General features: G+C 39.8%; 2 protein-coding genes across 5 annotated transcripts in view; both read right to left on the bottom strand.

Annotated features, from left to right (window-relative positions):
• Nucleotides 1–18,917, bottom strand: part of MED12L (mediator complex subunit 12L) — a 228,774-nt gene that overhangs the window by 57,923 nt on the left and 151,934 nt on the right. For all 4 annotated transcript variants that reach the window (XM_070753437.1, XM_070753438.1, XM_070753436.1 and 1 more), the window contains 3 exons: nucleotides 16,707–16,850; nucleotides 10,991–11,154; nucleotides 9,757–9,888 (listed from right to left, as the gene is read on the bottom strand). In XM_070753437.1, the coding sequence (XP_070609538.1) occupies nucleotides 9,757–9,888; nucleotides 10,991–11,154; nucleotides 16,707–16,850 (440 nt within the window). The remainder of the gene's footprint in view (nucleotides 1–9,756; nucleotides 9,889–10,990; nucleotides 11,155–16,706; nucleotides 16,851–18,917) is intronic.
• Nucleotides 2,843–5,007, bottom strand: LOC139168091 (tigger transposable element-derived protein 1-like). The gene is made up of 2 exons (XM_070753440.1): nucleotides 4,744–5,007; nucleotides 2,843–4,324 (listed from the first exon to the last, which is right to left on the bottom strand). Exons 1-2 carry the CDS (start codon nucleotides 4,946–4,948, stop codon nucleotides 2,955–2,957), a joined length of 1,575 nt encoding a protein of 524 aa, XP_070609541.1. The 5' UTR covers nucleotides 4,949–5,007; the 3' UTR covers nucleotides 2,843–2,954.

Here is an 18,917-nt window from a genome sequence, read left to right as displayed (position 1 = left end):
GGCATGATCTAAGCATAGCTCATACAATTATCTGCTACAATGTTCTACCTGTCAACAACTACTTCAGCTTCAACCAGACCAATACATGAACATACAACAGATATAAACTCAAAGTGAACCGCCCCAAACCTGACTGTGGATAATACAACTTTAGCCTGGAACTCACTACCTGAGTCTGTAGTTTCATCACCAAACCCCCAAAACCTGACACTTAGACTGTCCACTTTTGACCTCACCTGATTCCTAAGAGGTCAGTAAGGGGCGTGCATAAGTGCACCAATTTGCCTACCATCCTTGTTCAATTGTTCCTTCTTATCAGCACCCATCTTATGTATATCAACAATGTTATATCTATGTATATTACATATACATTGACAAAATAAATAAATAAATATTTATTTTAGCTTTCTGCCATTTTTGTATGATGGTTTGTTTAATTTTCTAGTTCAAACAAAACTACCTTCATCTATGATAGATTAATTTTTAACTCCATACAACATCTTGTATCATAATATTCAAATCATTTGGGTTATTAAATAACAGTAAGAGATCAATTGCATAAATATATTTGTTTAATAGGGATGTTTCCAAACACCTCTAGAACGTCCACCAAATATTTGACTACCTTTATTTGTGAATATATGAAACAATGAATAAGACATCATACGTCCTTATCTTACTTCCTGTTCTGTATTGAACCACTTTCTAAGCATTCCAGTTATTCTCAGAAATATTCAGTTATCAGCCTTAATAACTAAACATAATTCAAACATATTTACATAATAATACACTGTGTCTGAGTCAACAATCACAAGTCTTTTTCACATTCATGTCAGGTACAAACACATTCTTCTTCACATATACAGGTGTGGCAATAAGTTTACATAATATGATTTCCTGGCCATTTGAATGATAACACAAAAACCTTTCTGTCACTCATGATTAGTGTTTGTCTGAAGCCATTTATTATTGATCAATTGTGTTTATTTATTTATTTATTCATTCATTCATTTATTCGATTTTTATGCCGCCCTTCTCCTTAGACTCAGGGCGGCTTACAACATGTTAGCAATAGCACTTTTTAACAGAGCCAGCATATTGCCCCCACAATCCAGGTCCTCATTTTACCCACCTTGGAAGGATGGAAGGCTGAGTCAACCTTAAGCCGGTGATGAAATTTGAACCGCTGACCTTCAGATCTACAGTCAGCTTCAGTGGCCTGCAGTACAGCACTCTACCTGCTGCGCCACCCTGACTCATCTTTACTCTCTTTCAATCATAATGACAACAGAAACTATCCAAATGATCACAAATTTATATACCCCCGTTATTAATACAATGTGCTTCCCCCTTTAACATCAATGGCAGCTTGAAGTCTTTTGTGGTATGTGTGGATGAAGCTCTTTATCTTATCAGATGGTAAAGCTGCTCATTCTTCTTGACAAAAAGCCTCCAGGTCCTGTAAATTCCTGGGCTGTCTTGCATGAACTGCATGTTTGAGATTTCTCCAGAATGGCTCAATGATATTGAGGTCATGTGATGGTCAGTCCAGAACCTTCTCTTTATTCTGCTGTAGCCAATGACAAGTTGACTAGGCCTCATGTTTAGGATCATTGTCATGTTGAGTTGTTAACCTGATCCTACGTAGCTTCTGCTCCGGCAATCTCACACTACTCACAAGAGCCTACAAAACTTTTGCCAGACCCATCCTTGAATACAGCTCATCAGTCTGGAACCCATACCACATGTCGGACATCAACACCCTTGAAAACGTCCAAAGATATTTCACCAGAACAGCCCTTCACTCCTCCACTCGAAACAGAATACCCTACGAAAATAGACCAACAATCTTGGGTCTAGAAAGCTTAGAACTACGGCGCCTAAAACACGATTTAAGTACAGTGATCCCTCGGTTAGCGCGGGGGTTACGTTCCAAGACCTCCCGCGCTAACCGATTTCCGCGTTATACTGGATGCGGAAGTAAAAAACCTTCTGCGCATGCGCGCCCTGGCCGCACATGCGCAGAAGGTGGAGCGACGCAAATTCGGAGGCTGGCAATGCAATGGTGATTTTTCCGGGCTCCTTGCCGCTACCCCCCGCCCGCCCGATTCGCCCCGCTCACCGGCTTTCTTGGGGCAGCGCTGGCGACGGCAATGGCAAACCTCCCTCCTTCCCTTCTCTCCTTCCTCTCACCGGCTTTCTTGGGGCAGCACTGGCGGCAATGGCAACCCTCCCTCCCTCCCTCCTTCTCTCCCTCCCTCCTTCCTTCCCTCCTTCTCTTCTCTCCCTCCCTCCTTCCCTCCTTCTCTTCTCTCCCTTCCTCCCTCCTTCCTTCCCTCCTTCTCTTCTCTCCCTCCCTCCTTCCCTCCTTCCCTCCTTCCTTCCCTCCTTCTCTTCTCTCCCTCCCTCCTTCCCTCCTTCCCTCCCTCCCTCCTTCCTTCCTTCCCTCCTTCTCTTCTCTCCCTCCCTCCTTCCCTCCTTCCCTCCCTCCCTCCTTCCTTCCCTCCTTCTCTTCTCTCCCTCCCTCCTTCCCTCCTTCCCTCCCTCCCTCCTTCCTTCCCTCCTTCTCTTCTCTCCCTCCCTCCCTTCTCTCCCTCCCTCCTTCCTTCCCTCCTTCTCTTCTCTCCCTCCCTCCCTTCTCTCCCTCCTTTCTCAAAAAGCACTTAAACTGTAACTGTACTGTACTGTACTGTGTAATGACAGAATAAACCCCCCCAGCCCTCACCTGTGTTTGAATTTCATTCATTCACTCAGTCATTCATTCATTCATTCTTCTGTACAGACTGTGTGCCACTCAGTCCCAACACTTTTAACCCATAAATTACCATTTCCCATCCCCTTAATTACCATTACCTACTGTACACATTGAATAAGACTCTTAAGTTATGAACAATAACATATTTATTTACATTTTTTGGGGTGGGGTGGGGGTTAGCATAACTGGGATACAGTAACTAGGGATCTTCTTCTATCACCATTTCTACAATGGACGCTGCAGGTGATGGTGTGACAGACCTCTTGGTTTTTGTGACAAACATGGTCATGGGCAGTTGTTGGCGCCGTTTCTTTTTCTGGGCTAACATGGATCTGTATGGTGCAAAGATGTTGTCAAGGGAGGCATTAAACTGTATAGAGCGAGTCATGTTGGGATCCCAAAGTTCCACCATGCGTTGTACATTTGAAGTGGCTCTGTTCAGTTCTGCAAGCCGCTCAAGCGTTAGGCCAACATCTTCTTCTTCCTCAGCTTGTTCAGCTTCCGCTTCCTCCTCTTCTTCACTCGCTGACCTGGTCAGCTCCTCCAGATCTTTGTCTGTCAGCGGTAGGCCATGCTCATCAAGCAAACCATTGACTTCCTCTGGTGTCATGTCAACGAAGCCTTCTCCACCCAGTGCCTGTGCCAGCTTCACAGAGGTCTGGACTGCAGCATCTTGGATTTCTTCGGGAGCAAATCCCTTGTAATCATGCACCACTTCTGGCCACAATTTCCTCCAGCAGGCATTCATTGTCTGTGTCTTCATATCTGTCAAGGCATTCTGAATGTTCTTCAGACAAGATGCAATTGTGTACTGACGCCAGTAGGCCTTCAATGTGAAGTTGTCATCAGCATCCATTGCTTCCACGATGCTTCCAAGAGAATTGCGCGTGTACAGTGCCTTAAATGCACGGATAATACCTTGATCCATCGGCTGGATAAGCGATGTGGTGTTTGGTGGCAAGAATTCAACTTGCACCCCATCATGTTCATGGTCCAGGTGATCATGGCCGCCAGCATTGTCCATTAGGAGAAGCACTTTGAAATCAAGTCCTTTGCGAGCCAAATACACCTCCACCTGTGGGATGAAGCAGTGATGAAACCAGTCCCGCGTGAGGGGTTTTGTAATCCATGCTTTAGCATTATGCATCCAGTACACTGGCAATGCATTCTTATTTCTGTTCTTGAGGGCTCTTGGATTTTGTGACTTATAAATTAGCCCTGGCTTCAGCAAAAAGCCTGCTGCATTCCCACACATGATCAAAGTCACTCGATCTTTCATGGCCTTAAAGCCAGGGGCTTTGGCTTCATCTTGCATCAAGAAAGTCCTTGAAGGCATCCTCTTCCAGAACAGGCCTGTTTCGTCCATGTTGAACACCTGTTCTGGAAGGTAGCCCCCTTCTGCAATTAGGTCTTTAAACGTGCGCTGGACAAAGTTTTCTGCTGCACCTGTATCTGCTGAGGCAGCTTCTCCGTGCAATGACACACTCTTCAGGCCATAGCGCCGTTGAAATTTCTCAAACCACCCTTTGCTTGCTGTGAATGTGGCTGGGGCTGAGGCTGAGGCTGAGGCTGCAGAATGACAGGAAAGGGAGAGAGAAGTGACTTGAATGAAAGCATAAAGAGTAAATGCCCACCTCCTTCCCTCCTTCCTTCCTTCCCTCCTTCCCTCTCTTCTCTCCCTCCCTCCCTCCTTCCCTCCTTCCCTCTCTTCTCTCCCTCCCTCCCTCCTTCCCTCCTTCCTTCTCTTCTCTCCCTCCCTCCTTCCCTCCTTCCTTCTCTTCTCTCCTTCCCTCCTTCCTTCTCTTCTCTCCCTCCCTCCCTCCTTCCCTCCTTCCTTCTCTTCTCTCCCTCCCTCCTTCCCTCCCTCCCTCCTTCCCTTCTCTCCCTCCCTCCTTCCCTCCCTCCCTCCTTCCCTCCTTCCCTGCTCCTTCCTTAAAAAACACTTAAATACAGTATCTAATGACAGAATAAAAAACCCCAGCCCTTACCTGCGTTTCCCTCATCTGCATCGCCTTCTTCTGTGTCTTCAAGACGGTTGTACAATTGTTGTGCCTTGGTTCTTATAGTGTTGGTATCCAAAGCAATGCTCTTTTTGCGGCAGTCTTGTACCCACAGGGACAAAGCAGCTTCCATCTTCATAAGCCGTTTGTTTCTAGGCGTCACCATTCTTTTTGCAGCCTTGTTGAATGCCATCAGAGAACTTTGCCTTATCTTTTTCTCGTCGTCACGAATGGTTCGCACACTCGATTCGTTGATCCCATATTGCCGACCAACATCTGCATAAGAGCGTCCCTCTTTCAGCATGTCCAAAATGTCAATTTTCTCTTTAATTGTGAGTATCCTCCTGGTCTTTTTAGCGTCGCTGCCAGCACTCCGTGCACAACGTTTAGGAGGCATCTTGCAAACAAGTCTGAACAAGTTCCAAAAGTTCAGTTGCAAAGCTTTTTTTTGCGTTTGCAACGATTGGTCGAGATTTTGGCCAATCAGCAATCAGCATGACGTCATCGGGCGGGAAAAACCGTGGTATAGCAAAAAAAAACGCGAACTTATTTTTTAATTAATATTTTTTGAAAAACCGCGTTGCAGCGTTTCGCGCTAATCGAGAACGCGTAAATCGAGGGACCACTGTATTGCCCACAAGATCATATGCTGCAACGTCCTACCGGTCAATGACTACTTCAGCTTCAACCGCAACAACACAAGAGCATGCAACAGATTCAAACTTAATATTAACCACTCCAAACTTGACTGTAAAAAATATGACTTTAACAATCGAGTTGTCGAAGCGCGGAACTCATTACCGGACTCAATAGTGTCAACCCCTAACCCCCAACATTTCTCCCTTAGACTATCCACGATTGACCTCTCCAGGTTCCTAAGAGGTGAGTAAGGGGCGTACATAAGTGCACTGGAATGCCTTTCGTCCCCTGTCCAATTGTCTTTCCTTTATCTGATATATCATATATATTTTCTTCCTTTCATATATCTTCTCCTCTATTTTTACATATTATCTTTATATATATTACTTCATGTCTATTCTCTTCCATATGTATTGTGTATTGGACAAATGAATAAATAAAATGTTGGAATATCCTAGTACGTCCCATGCATAGCTTCCAGGTTGATAAATGCAAATTAATCTTCCAGTATGTTTTGATAACAGACTGCATTCATTGTGCCATCACTTCTGACCAAATTTCATGTGCCTTTGTAGCTTACACATCTCCAAAACATCAGCGATCCACCTCTGTGGTTCACAGTAGGAATGGTGTACTTTTCATCATAGGCCTTGTTGACTCCTCTCAAAATTTAGCATTTATGGTTGTGGCTGAAAAGCTCAATTCTGGTCTCATCACTCCAAATGGCTTTGTGCCAGAAGTTTGAGGCTTGTCTGTGCGCTGTTTGGCATATTGTAAGCAGGATACTTTGTGGAATTTGCACAGTAATGGCTTTCTTCTGGTGACTCGACCATGCAGTCCATCTTTCCCCAAGTGCCTCCTTATTGCAACAGCCATACCACATGTTTTTAGAGTGTCCTGTACTGCACCTGAAGGTATTTGTGGGTTTTTCTTTGCATCCTGAACAATTTTCCAGGAAGTTGTGGCTGAAAGTTTAGTTGGACTACTTGACCGTAGTTTTGTTTCAACTGAACCCCTCATTTTCCACTTCTTAATTAGAGTTTGAACCCTGCTGTGTGGCATTCTCACTTCCTTGGATATCTTTTTATATCCGTTTCCTGTTGTATACAGTTCAACTACCTTTTCCCACAGATCCTTCGACATTTCTTTTGCTTTCCGCATGACTCAGAATCCAGAATCCAGACACTAGATAAAGGATTCAAGGGTCTGCCATTGGCCTTTTACACCCAGTAATTAAATACAAATAGATCACAGGTGATGGTGCTTACCTTTAATAGCCATCCACATCCCTTTGGGCCAACCTGTGTGTGTGTTATCAAGGCAAAATCACCAAGGTATGTAAACTTTTGATGAAAGTCATTTGGATAGTTTCTGTTGTCATTATGATTGAAAGCAAGTAGACACAGTTGGTAATAAATGGCTTCAGTCAAACACTAAGCATGAGTGACAGAAGGTTTTTGTGTTATCCATATACTCTGAAAAATGGCCAGAAAACCATAAATTCTGTCAGGGTATGTGTTGTGGTTAGCTCTGGCCCAGCTCCTGCCCCAAGGACTGTGGATGTGGGGGAGACATCCACATGCTGCAGGCCTGTTTTGCCCCCGGTGGAATCTGCTGATGAAGGCTCCTCTGACCAAGAAGACATGAATGAAGGGGAGGAAGAGAGTGGGGCAGACAGCTCAGAAGGAGATCAATCCTCCTTGGATTCAGAACAAGAGTTAATGATACAGCCACGCATGCGGAGAGCGATGCATAGGCAACAACAACTGAGAGATTATTATCAAAGAAAATGAGGCCACCTGTGGTTGGGTGGGGCTGTGGTAATTAGTGAGGCTGCTATAAATAGCAGCCTGTGGGTTTGGCCATTGTGGAGGATTATCTGATCATTGTGTTTCGTGACTGCTTTACTGACTTTGACTTTTTGTGTGCTGATTTTTCCCCGCTTTGAAACTAAACCAGGGCAAAGTGTGTTTCACTTTGTGAAAGAAGGACTGTGAATTGCCTCACAGCTGCAGGCTAAGTATCACAGAACTGATAAGGAACTTGTACAAATTATCAGTTTGTTTGGAGACCAGTGCTCTTTGCTATACCAAAAGAGGTCTTGGTTTAAGTGAATTTTCATTATAAAGAACATTGTTTTAAATTTTCAAACGTGTGGGTGTCTGAAATTTGTACCTGTGAATTTTTGGGAGGAGTCTACCAGGGAGCCCGGCAGAACAGTATGTAAACCTATGAGCAAAACTGTATATAAAAGAAATCACACTTCTACTCCATAAGTAAATTGGATAGATGCATTAACTTTTCTCCAGATGTAGAATCAATATTTTAGACTTTTCATCATGCAATAGTTCTGACTTTTTTCCCCATCATTTTTTGTAAAAATACTAACCTTTAAACATTTATTTTTATTCGTGTAATTTAAAAGCCCAATCAAGCAATAGAGAAAGTAATCAGAAAGATCTGAAAACCATTATTATACATTCACGAAATTTCAGGCTGGTTAAAGCAATAGGATAAACTCAACCCTTGGTTTCTCAATACATGCAAACTTTAAATAAATACTTTTAAGTTTCCTTTAAGCAACCTGTCCACAGTGGAAGGCTTAAGATATTTGCAGAAGTAGTGTTACCACAGCAAAGCAGGCACTATGAGATCATGCTTGGCTTTTCAACATATGACCAGACATTTTAGAAAGTGTAGATAATATCACTCATGAGACTTGTTTTACCGGGACTTCAATCAAAATGAATAATACAGAGGAAGTCACAGCATTTAACTTCTGAATTGTATAAAAAAACAAATGCTTCAACGAAAAGAGGTAAGAACTTCATTTGAAATTTTTTTTATTAGATCATCAGATTCTACATTTTAAAAAATGTAAAATATTTACCTTGAACCATACAGCATAATCTTAGTGGAAAAGCTAATCTGTATGATATAGCAAAAGCAATATACCTATTTACTTGCTATACATTAATATATTGTTAGGGGGATGATTTAAAATAATACTTTAACAGATAATTAAAACTTCAGAGCAGAATAACCAGACTTTTTATAATTAAATTGACAGTTAATGGAAATAAAACTATATAAATTGAAGTCAGTGAGGTTGAGGTGACTTGAGCCATTTTTTAAAAGTAAAATTGACTTGCCCTATTGTGGTCAACAGCCGCAAAGCCAAAACCCCAAGAAGCAATTTCTTATTTCATTTTCCCTTTTTCAGAAGTGAATTATTTTATGTGAGATGGCTACATATTAATATTAGGGACAAACATCTCAGAGAAACTGGTCCTATTTGTGAATTTATTAGAAAACAAAAAAAGGTTGAAGTAAAATAACTGAAATCATTTATGATACTATGCAATCCTTTTCTTTAATAATGTGCATGATTTATACTACCGTCTCAAAGTTGTATACAGGTTTTACAATTTATAATTCATAATGAGAAATTTGCCTGGAAATCTGTAGAACTGCAATCCTAAGAAATCCAAAGGAAACTTTTGGGGAAAACGAAATTTAGGTCGAAGAAAATATGTTTAAAATATTAAACAGGAAACTCCAAAATTCTATCTCTTTCTAACCATTTCTTTTAAAAAAAATCATTTACTACTTTCTTCTAACTCTAAGGTCAATTAATAAAGAAGGACGGAATAAAAATATCCTTAGCAGAACCAGAATAGGTGTATCAAATGCCAGACAAAAATGTTTCTGTCATATCTTAGAAATATTTTATTTGTAAAAATAAACATTAAAACAGGTAACAATCAGTTGTTACTACCAGAGAGGTGGGCAGAGACTCCCACCACTTGGGTTACCGGTTCTGAGAACTGGGCCGAACTAGGAACAACCCACCACTAGTAATAGTGTATGTGCATATAAAATATAGGTATTAGGAAAATACATATAAAAATGTGTTGGCAAAGACTGGGTAAAATATATAAAAATGTCAGTAATGGGAAATTATAACTGAAGACAACATTTTCTGTGGAAGTACCTATCTAAATCAAAAATGAAAGCATGTATATGATCTATTTTATACTTTGTAAAAAAATATTTAAATCGCTTCAGTCTAATTCCAAAAATTAGAAGTACCAGAGGCGGGAGACTCCACCTGTCCACCCATGATGCTTCTATGCTTGTGCAGAAGCATTGCACATGCTAGCGTGCATGTGAATTGGTAATAAAGGGTTTTAGAACCCACTACTTTTTTATACTTCATAAAATTCAGATGGGTTGGAATTTATTTTATTAATTCTAATTCTGGGAGCTGTAGACCCAGTACATCTGAAAGATATCAGACTGGCAAAGTATGCATGAAGGTTAGTTGAAATATAAAGCAAAGTATACATTGTTACTACTAACCTGAAAAGATCTCCAAATTTGCTTCTAAGATGGCTACAGGAGCCATAGAGATCATACAGGTAGGCTAAAATACATCTTTCAGGGGAAGAGCATTCTGATGGATTGACAATGTGTTTGACAACACCACACAATCTATGGAAAGATAAACTCATTATTAAAAATTAGAAGTCAATCACAGTGCTATCCTTTCACATGATTTAAAACTATAGGATTGAACATGGTCTTAAAACCTACTCTGAATTTTCAAGACAATGAATAATATTTATATTTAATTTCTAAAAATACAGTTGTGTACAAACCAGATGAAGAATTTGCAATTTATGATCCTCTACTGTAAAGCCTTTTCAAAGGTCACCAGAAAATTATGACTGTAAATGTGATGACAGGGGAAATAATCAAGTGCATGGGAAGGAATGAAATTAAGGGTATATAATTATTTAATAAATATTATTTAATTCAAGTTTATATTCATCTTGGCTTGCTGGAACTCAACTCTAACGCTAGATACAAACTGAGTCTAAAACAAGGTTCTGTATACCCACCCTAGCTATATTATTGATCTGTCTATACTACCAATATTTTGACTCTCTAAGCCAGGGGTAGGCAAAGTCGGTTCTTCTCTGACTTGTGGACTTCAACTCCCAGAATTCCTGAGCCAACCATGCTAGCTCAGGAATCCTGGGAGTTGAAGTCCAGAAGTCATAGAAGAGCCGATTTTGCCTACCCCTGCTCTAAGCCATAGTAGTTGATATGTCAATCAACTCACAAAACACACAGTCTCTTCAATAAGTTTAGTTAATACTAATCTTGTTATAAAAAGAATAGGTGTGTGTGTGTATTATTTTTAAGACTATAAAAATATCATTTATAGAATCACAAAAAAGAATCCAAATATATAAAACCAAGAATTCATATATGTGGAAATGTATCCTGTCCAACATGTGGAAATGTATCTATTAAACTAGAATTCAGATCTTCCTTCTTAGATATGGCCTATTTTAGAAGAAGTCATTAGCTGAGAGATAAGGTTAAAATCTTTACTTTAAAACCTTAGATTGGGAAAATAATGAGCATTTCTATTCTATTCTAATTCTATTCGTTTTCTGCCTTTCTATTTACACAAAAGTCTTAAATTTCTCATCGAACTCTCTAATAATGCTGCATCCTAATTACAAACTGAACATACTAATGTTAGAAAACTAAGTAGTGTTTGAAAAACATTGCTACTACAAACCCTTCAAAAACCTGAGCAGTTTGGTCTGGATTCAAAATGAGGCAAGCATGATAATGCCTTAGCACAGCTACAATGCAAACACACAGTCCAGTTGTGTAATTTCCTGCCAGGCTGGATGACTTCAGTAGTAGTTCAGCTTCCACCACACTCAGTTCATTCAGCAGCTAAAATAAAAGGTTAAATATCGCTTTAGGATTCCTCTCTAAATCTAAATGCCACAGAATTGCATTGTAGTTGTTTGTCATTGCTGAACTATTGACGTGGATGTACGGTGGTTTCACATAGTGAAAAATCTGGCTTCCTAATCAAATCCTAATCAAAAGGTACCTAGCGCACACTAATTTGATTACATTCACTAATGAAGTGCCCTGGCCTTTTTTTCATATACAACCTACAAATGCCTCAATTTACGCACTTTTCAAGATTTTTTTTGCCTCTTTTCAAGAACCATTTTCCACTTACAAACCCAAGCCTCCGAAACTGTAACCGAAAAAGGCAGGGAGAAGCCTCCGTGGGGCCTCTCTAGGAATCTCTTGGGAGGAAACAGGGCCAGAAAAGGCGGGGAGAAGCCTCTGTGGGGCCTCTCTAGGAATCTCCTGGGAGGAAACAGGGCAGGAAAAGGTGGGGAGAAGCCTCCGTGGGGCCTCTCTAGGAATCTCCTGGGAGGAAATATGGCCGGAAAAGGTGGGGAGAAGCCTCCATGGGGCCTCTCTAGGAATCTCCTGGGAGGAAACAGGGTCTCCACCCTCCCTGTGTTTTTCCCAATCACACACATTATTTGCTTTTATATTGATTCCTATGGGAAAAATTGCTTCTTCTTACAAACTGTTCTACTTAAGAACCTGATCACTGAATGAATTAAGTTCATAAGTAGAGCTACCACTGTAGTTATATCCATAATTTATTTAGAATATTACCTCTACCAAGAACAACAAAGACTTAATTATTGACCTAAATGACATGTTCAAGAAACCACAACTGAAGCCATTCATATAACATAGATTTTTACGGATCTATATTATTGTGTGTTTTAAATGTTCCCATGAACATTTAGAGGCAGAAAGCATCATCTCACTGATACATTTATTTTTTATTTGTTTTTTATTATAATGAAGATCTCCTATTTATAGGACAACACTGATATGTTTTCTTTTAAATTGCTTACTATACAGCGTTAAAATGACAATGTGGACTGCCCTTTCACTTTAGTACACTTTTGAGGACATAGTACACTTTTAAGGCTAGAGTGATTTAGTACTTAATTTTATTCAAATGAAAATCGAATACTTTACTCACTTCTAAACTGATAATCATTGCTTATAACTTAGAAAGCCTTAATTCTGGCTTCCTGTGATATATACATGCTCTTACAGTATTGCAATTCCTTTTTCTTTATGGAGATGCATTAAAAATGTAATAGATTTTGGACAAAAATATAAATAACCTCAGGCAAGTCAATAATTCATAAGTATCTTCCCTCATCTGAGAAATCTGACTTTTCTCTCAAAGTTCTATATCTGGAACTTCTATTCGTTCTCTAAAGAAAGATTTTTGAATCATTAAAGTATACAAAGGTGAAGCGAATCTTAAATACTTCAACTTTTAGAAACAAAATAGATGTATGTATGTATGTATGTATGTATGTATGTATGTATGTATGTATGTATGTTTTGCCGAGAGGCAAAACAGGAGCTGTGATGTTCCTTCAATATACCAGGGTGATTCGACACAAAAATGTAACCCTTCCCTGGTACAGAGCTGAAGGGATTGGATACTGTAGCCTAGAGGATAATTCTCTGCCTTACAAGGCAAAGGTTGCAGGTTCAAGTCCCAGTGGGTATGGCTAGCTGATGAGGCCAAAATAAGGCCGAAATAGATCTATCCTAGTCTCCCTTAATTTTCAAATTCAGCTTAAACATATGACACATACAGATAGAATTGTCGGCTATCAATAAAATTAACTGCCTTGGAAATGGCCCTGGGTTGGGCCGAGAGGCAAAAAAAGGAGCTGTGATGTTCCTTCAATATACCAGGGTGATTCGACACAAAATGTAACCCTTCCCTGGTACAGAGCTGAAGGGATTGGATACTGTAGCCTAGAGGATAATTCTCTGCCTTACAAGGCAAAGGTTGCAGGTTCAAGTCCCAGTGGGTATGGCTAGCTGATGAGGCCAAAATAAGGCCGAAATAGATCTATCATAGTCTCCCTTAATTTTCAAATTCAGCTTAAACATATGACACATACAGATAGAATTTTCGGCTATCAATAAAATTAACTGCCTTGGAAATGGCCCTGGGTTGGGCCGAGAGGCAAAAAAAGGAGCTGTGATGTTCCTTCAATATACCAGGGTGATTCGACACAAAATGTAACCCTTCCCTGGTACAGAGCTGAAGGGATTGGATACTGTAGCCTAGAGGATAATTCTCTGCCTTACAAGGCAAAGGTTGCAGGTTCAAGTCCCAGTGGGTATGGCTAGCTGATGAGGCCAAAATAAGGCCGAAATAGATCTATCCTAGTCTCCCTTAATTTTCAAATTCAGCTTAAACATATGACACATACAGACAGAATTGTCGGCTATCAATAAAATTAACTGCCTTGGAAATGGCCCTGGGTTGGGCCGAGAGGCAAAAAAAGGAGCTGTGATGTTCCTTCAATATACCAGGGTGATTCGACACAAAATGTAACCCTTCCCTGGTACAGAGCTGAAGGGATTGGATACTGTAGCCTAGAGGATAATTCTCTGCCTTACAAGGCAAAGGTTGCAGGTTCAAGTCCCAGTGGGTATGGCTAGCTGATGAGGCCAAAATAAGGCCGAAATAGATCTATCCTAGTCTCCCTTAATTTTCAAATTCAGCTTAAACATATGACACATACAGACAGAATTGTCGGCTATCAATAAAATTAACTGCCTTGGAAATGGCGCTGGGTTGGGCCGAGAGGCAAAAAAAGGAGCTGTGATGTTCCTTCAATATACCAGGGTGATTCGACACAAAATGTAACCCTTCCCTGGTACAGAGCTGAAGGGATTGGATACTGTAGCCTAGAGGATAATTCTCTGCCTTACAAGGCAAAGGTTGCAGGTTCAAGTCCCAGTGGGTATGGCTAGCTGATGAGGCCAAAATAAGGCCGAAATAGATCTATCATAGTCTCCCTTAATTTTCAAATTCAGCTTAAACATATGACACATACAGATAGAATTTTCGGCTATCAATAAAATTAACTGCCTTGGAAATGGCCCTGGGTTGGGCCGAAAGGCAAAAAAAGGAGCTGTGATGTTCCTTCAATATACCAGGGTGATTCGACACAAAATGTAACCCTTCCCTGGTACAGAGCTGAAGGGATTGGATACTGTAGCCTAGAGGATAATTCTCTGCCTTACAAGGCAAAGGTTGCAGGTTCAAGTCCCAGTGGGTATGGCTAGCTGATGAGGCCAAAATAAGGCCGAAATAGATCTATCCTAGTCTCCCTTAATTTTCAAATTCAGCTTAAACATATGACACATACAGACAGAATTGTCGGCTATCAATAAAATTAACTGCCTTGGAAATGGCCCTGGGTTGGGCCGAGAGGCAAAAAAAGGAGCTGTGATGTTCCTTCAATATACCAGGGTGATTCGACACAAAATGTAACCCTTCCCTGGTACAGAGCTGAAGGGATTGGATACTGTAGCCTAGAGGATAATTCTCTGCCTTACAAGGCAAAGGTTGCAGGTTCAAGTCCCAGTGGGTATGGCTAGCTGATGAGGCCAAAATAAGGCCGAAATATAGATCTATCCTAGTCTCCCTTAATTTTCAAATTCAGCTTAAACATATGACATATATATATATATATATATATATATATATATATATATATATATATGGGGTTGTTTTGTTTTTTTTATGTCGGATCACCCTGGAATATTGAAGGAACGTCACAGCTCCTTTTTGCCTCTAGGCCCAACCCAGGACCATTTCAAGGCAGTTAATTTATTTATAGCCGACAACTATATTCTGTATGTGTCAAATGTTTTTTTAGCTGGAATTTTTAAAATTAAGGGAGACTAGGCAGAGTCCACCGGATTGAATCCCAGTAAGGAAGGGTGTGGCTAGCTGATGAGGCCAGAACAAGGCCGAAATGGGACCATCCTAGTCTCCCTTAATTTTAAAAATTCCAGCTAAAAAAACATTTGACACACACACACACACACATATATATGTATGTATGTTTGTTTGTTTTTTATGTCGGATCACCCTGGTATATTTGAAGGAACGTCACAGCTCCTTTTTGCCTCTAGGCCCAGTCCAGGGCCACTTCAAGGCAGTTAATTTATTTATAGCCGACAACTATATTCTGTATGTGTCAAATACAGCTAAAAAACAAAACAAAAAAACCAAAAAACATTATATATATATATCCTAGTCTCCCTTAATTTTCAAATTCAGCTTAAACATGTGACATATATATATATATGCATGAAAAATATTACTGGAGTTGGACAGAGCATAGTATTGTAATTATTATTATTATTCTAAACGCTGTGTAGTTTCCCACTTTAGGAGTGAATGTCATTTTTACTCTTTGTAAAGTACCTACACTTCAGAAAGGTACTAGAAATTTTGCCTTATTTTAGCTGAGAACAGAAATAAGCTTTCATGTCTTTGCAATGCATGCACACTGGCATTTGCAAATTTATTGCTAAAATCACTATCACAGAATCACTGGCATTCACAGGAAGAGGCAAAAAAAAAAGCCCACTACATTTGTATGTGGTTGATGTCACATGAACATGCAAAGTGAAGGGACTTTAGTCATGCTGCTGCAACTGTTACCTTGCCTTTTTTGGATCCCACTCTCTCCCTATGGACATAAGCGCCAAGTACTGTAAGTGTCTGAAGCCGACCAGCTAAATTTGGAATGCATTATGTTCTTCTCTCTTGTAACGTCAAATTGTTTTATAAGGTACTAATGTGGCCAATGCAGAATAAAATTCTGCTCATTGGGAAGTGAACATTCTATGGATCATGCATTTATTCTCTTAAACTGATTCGGAGCATAGCAGGGAAGAGAGAGACTTATTATTATTATTATTATTATTATTATTATTATTATTATTATTATTATTATTATTATATATTAGATTTGTATGCCGTCCATCTCCGTAGACTCGGGGCAGCTCACAACAGTGATAAAAACAATACATAATGACAAATATAATAATTAGAATCTAAAATAACAATAGTACATTTTAAAAGTCTAAAAAGCAAGGAACCCCAATATAAAAAACATACATACAGTCATATCATGCACAAAAACTACATAGGCAGGGGGAGATATCTCAATTCCCCCATGCTTGACGACAGAGGTGGGTTTTAAGGAGTTTACAAAAGGCAAGGAGGGTGGGGGCAGTTCTAATCTCTGGAGGGATCTGATTCCAGAGGGTCAGAGCCGCCACAGAGAAGGCTCTTCCCCTGAGTCCCGCCAGACGACATTGTTTAGTCGACGGGACCCGGAGAAGACCAACTTTGTGGGACCTAACCGGCCGCTGGGATTCGTGCGGCAGAAGGCGGTCTCGCAGACTTCCATATTAATAAAATGGAATGAGAGGAATTTAACAAGTCTCTGTCCAATTATTGAAAATATTGTTTTAAATATTTTGTAGTGTTCTTAAAAGGTCTTAAAGTTGGAATAAAATAGTTTAAATTAGTACGTATATATAAGCTTCACTTCGGGTACCTGAACAGCAAAGTCAATAAGTCCATTAATATTTAAAGCAGGCTCCATTAGATCAAAGATAAATTCTATATGATGAGCTAGTGGAAGATGGTATGATGTTCCTGATGCAAAGCTAGTAATCTGCTCCAGAACATTGTTGGAAATCTGTTTAAAAACAAACAGACCCATTAGCAAAGCGAAGCATTGGGGGAACCAGTACAGCAAAGAATTATCAAGCATAAAAATACATAACTGTAAGGGCTGAGATTGAGTTATAAAGTTTTAGAGAAATCAATTCGGACCAAAATTGTAGACCAAGGTGAAACTGGATCTCTACAAAAAGTCTGTATCTGAAAATTAGGCTTCATGAATGAGTTGATGTTTTGAAGCTCTGGGAAAAAGTGGATGCTGGAGGCATTAAAAGGACTTTATTTTTAGAGTGTATATTTTACTGGCTTCTGTTTATTGATGAAATGACTTTTAGGCAATGAAGGGCTACTAAATGTTTTACTACCACACTGTGGGCGTGGCTTATGCAAGACGCCCTGCATTTTCTTTTAACATCTTTCAGTGCAAATTGGGTGCTCTGGGATGAAGCTCCATTTCGCTACCCCACTGCATTCCCTCCTGTCCGGGAGGCAACCCACCCATTTATTTATTGGATTTGTATGCTGCCCCTCTCTGTAGACTCGGGGCAGCTAACAACAGTAATAAAAAACAGCATGTAACAATCCAATACTAAAACAATTAAAAAACCTTTCTTGTAAAACCAAACATACAGACAAACATACCATGCATAAATTGTAAAGGCCTAGGGGGACAGAATATCTCAGTTCCCCCATGCATGACGGCAGAGGTGGGTTTTAAGGAGCTTATGAAAGGCGAGGACTGTGGGGGCAATTCTAATCTCCAGGGGGAGTTGGTTCCAGAGGGCCGGGGCCACCACAGAGAAGGCTCTTCCCCAGGGCCCCGCCAAACGACATTGTTTAGTTGACGGGACCCAGAGAAGGCCCACTCTGTGGGACCTAACTGGTTGCTGGGTTTCGTGCAGTAGAAGGTGATAAAACATGAGAGAATAAACTATGCTCCTGTCTTCTTTGGAGCAGATATGAAATTGGAAGACATTCCTCTTGTTTTCCCAGAATTATTTTAGGGGGAATAGAAATGTTTAATGCCATCTAAATAATTTAAATGATAATTAGTTTAATGCTGTGATTCAAAGCACTGGGCTAAAAAATTAGCTGAGTGGCTTAGGGCCAGTCACTCACTCTCTGCTCTAGGAAGTATGCAATGGCAAACCAGTTCTGAAAATTGTTGCAAAGAAAACTGCAGATCAAATGTTTTTTTCCAGTGAAACTGGTCTATCAGGACATTGTGGTCTACCCAACTATGGGACAGAGCGTACTGCTTCCGCTTTCACCTTTCAGTCCCAATCCAGGAGCCTTCTCCCTTTATTTCTTTGTCAGTAAATTATAAATTCAAAATAAAACTGCAGGTCTTTCTCTAGAATGTCACCAGGAACTAAAAAAAGATTCAAAATCAAACAGTAGTAGTAGCTCCAATAGGTGTTTGGTCCTCTTGTTGCTGTAATTTATAAAGACGTGAAAGCAACTTTCAAAAATCAATTATCATTCAGCTGCTGCTATTTGTTTTTTAATATACTGTATTTTAATGAGTTTGGGAGATGGAAATTTTATTCTTATGTTATAGGAGGGTAGGAGATTTAAATATATAAATTTTCAACACTGCCTGTAGTTATGTGATAAAATCAATTTTAAAATGATAGATGGTAGATGAGAGAGAGACAGAGACAGAGAGAGAGAGATCCATGGCAATACTTGATGGATCTAAGAAAATTGTTAGATTTTAAAGTTTATATCTAAATCAAAATGCTTGCAGTTGGTGAGAAAACTGATCCAAATGCTGAGCATAAACTAATCATATTCCAAGAAATTTTGCATTGGCATCTTTCTGTCTCGAAAGATCATGGTATCATGCTTTGGATTATTCTAAGAAATAATATTTAGTTATTTCCAAAGCAAACATAATAATAATTCTACTGAAGTCTCTGAAATTGAACAGATTTCTTGCTACAGATCACATTAGTACTACTTTAAATTTTCAAATTCAGCTAAACTCCTGGTGATTTAATGGATAAATTTATACATTTTTCCTAACATTATATAGAAACAATTTGCCATTGATTCATGAGTTAACTTCTTCCAAATCCAA

Source organism: Erythrolamprus reginae, chromosome 5, assembly GCF_031021105.1.
Source record: "Erythrolamprus reginae isolate rEryReg1 chromosome 5, rEryReg1.hap1, whole genome shotgun sequence".
NCBI classification, from domain to species: Eukaryota; Metazoa; Chordata; class Lepidosauria; order Squamata; family Dipsadidae; genus Erythrolamprus; species Erythrolamprus reginae.
The sequence above is the reverse complement of the archived record's forward strand: the minus strand, read 5'-3'. Positions and strand labels throughout refer to the sequence as shown.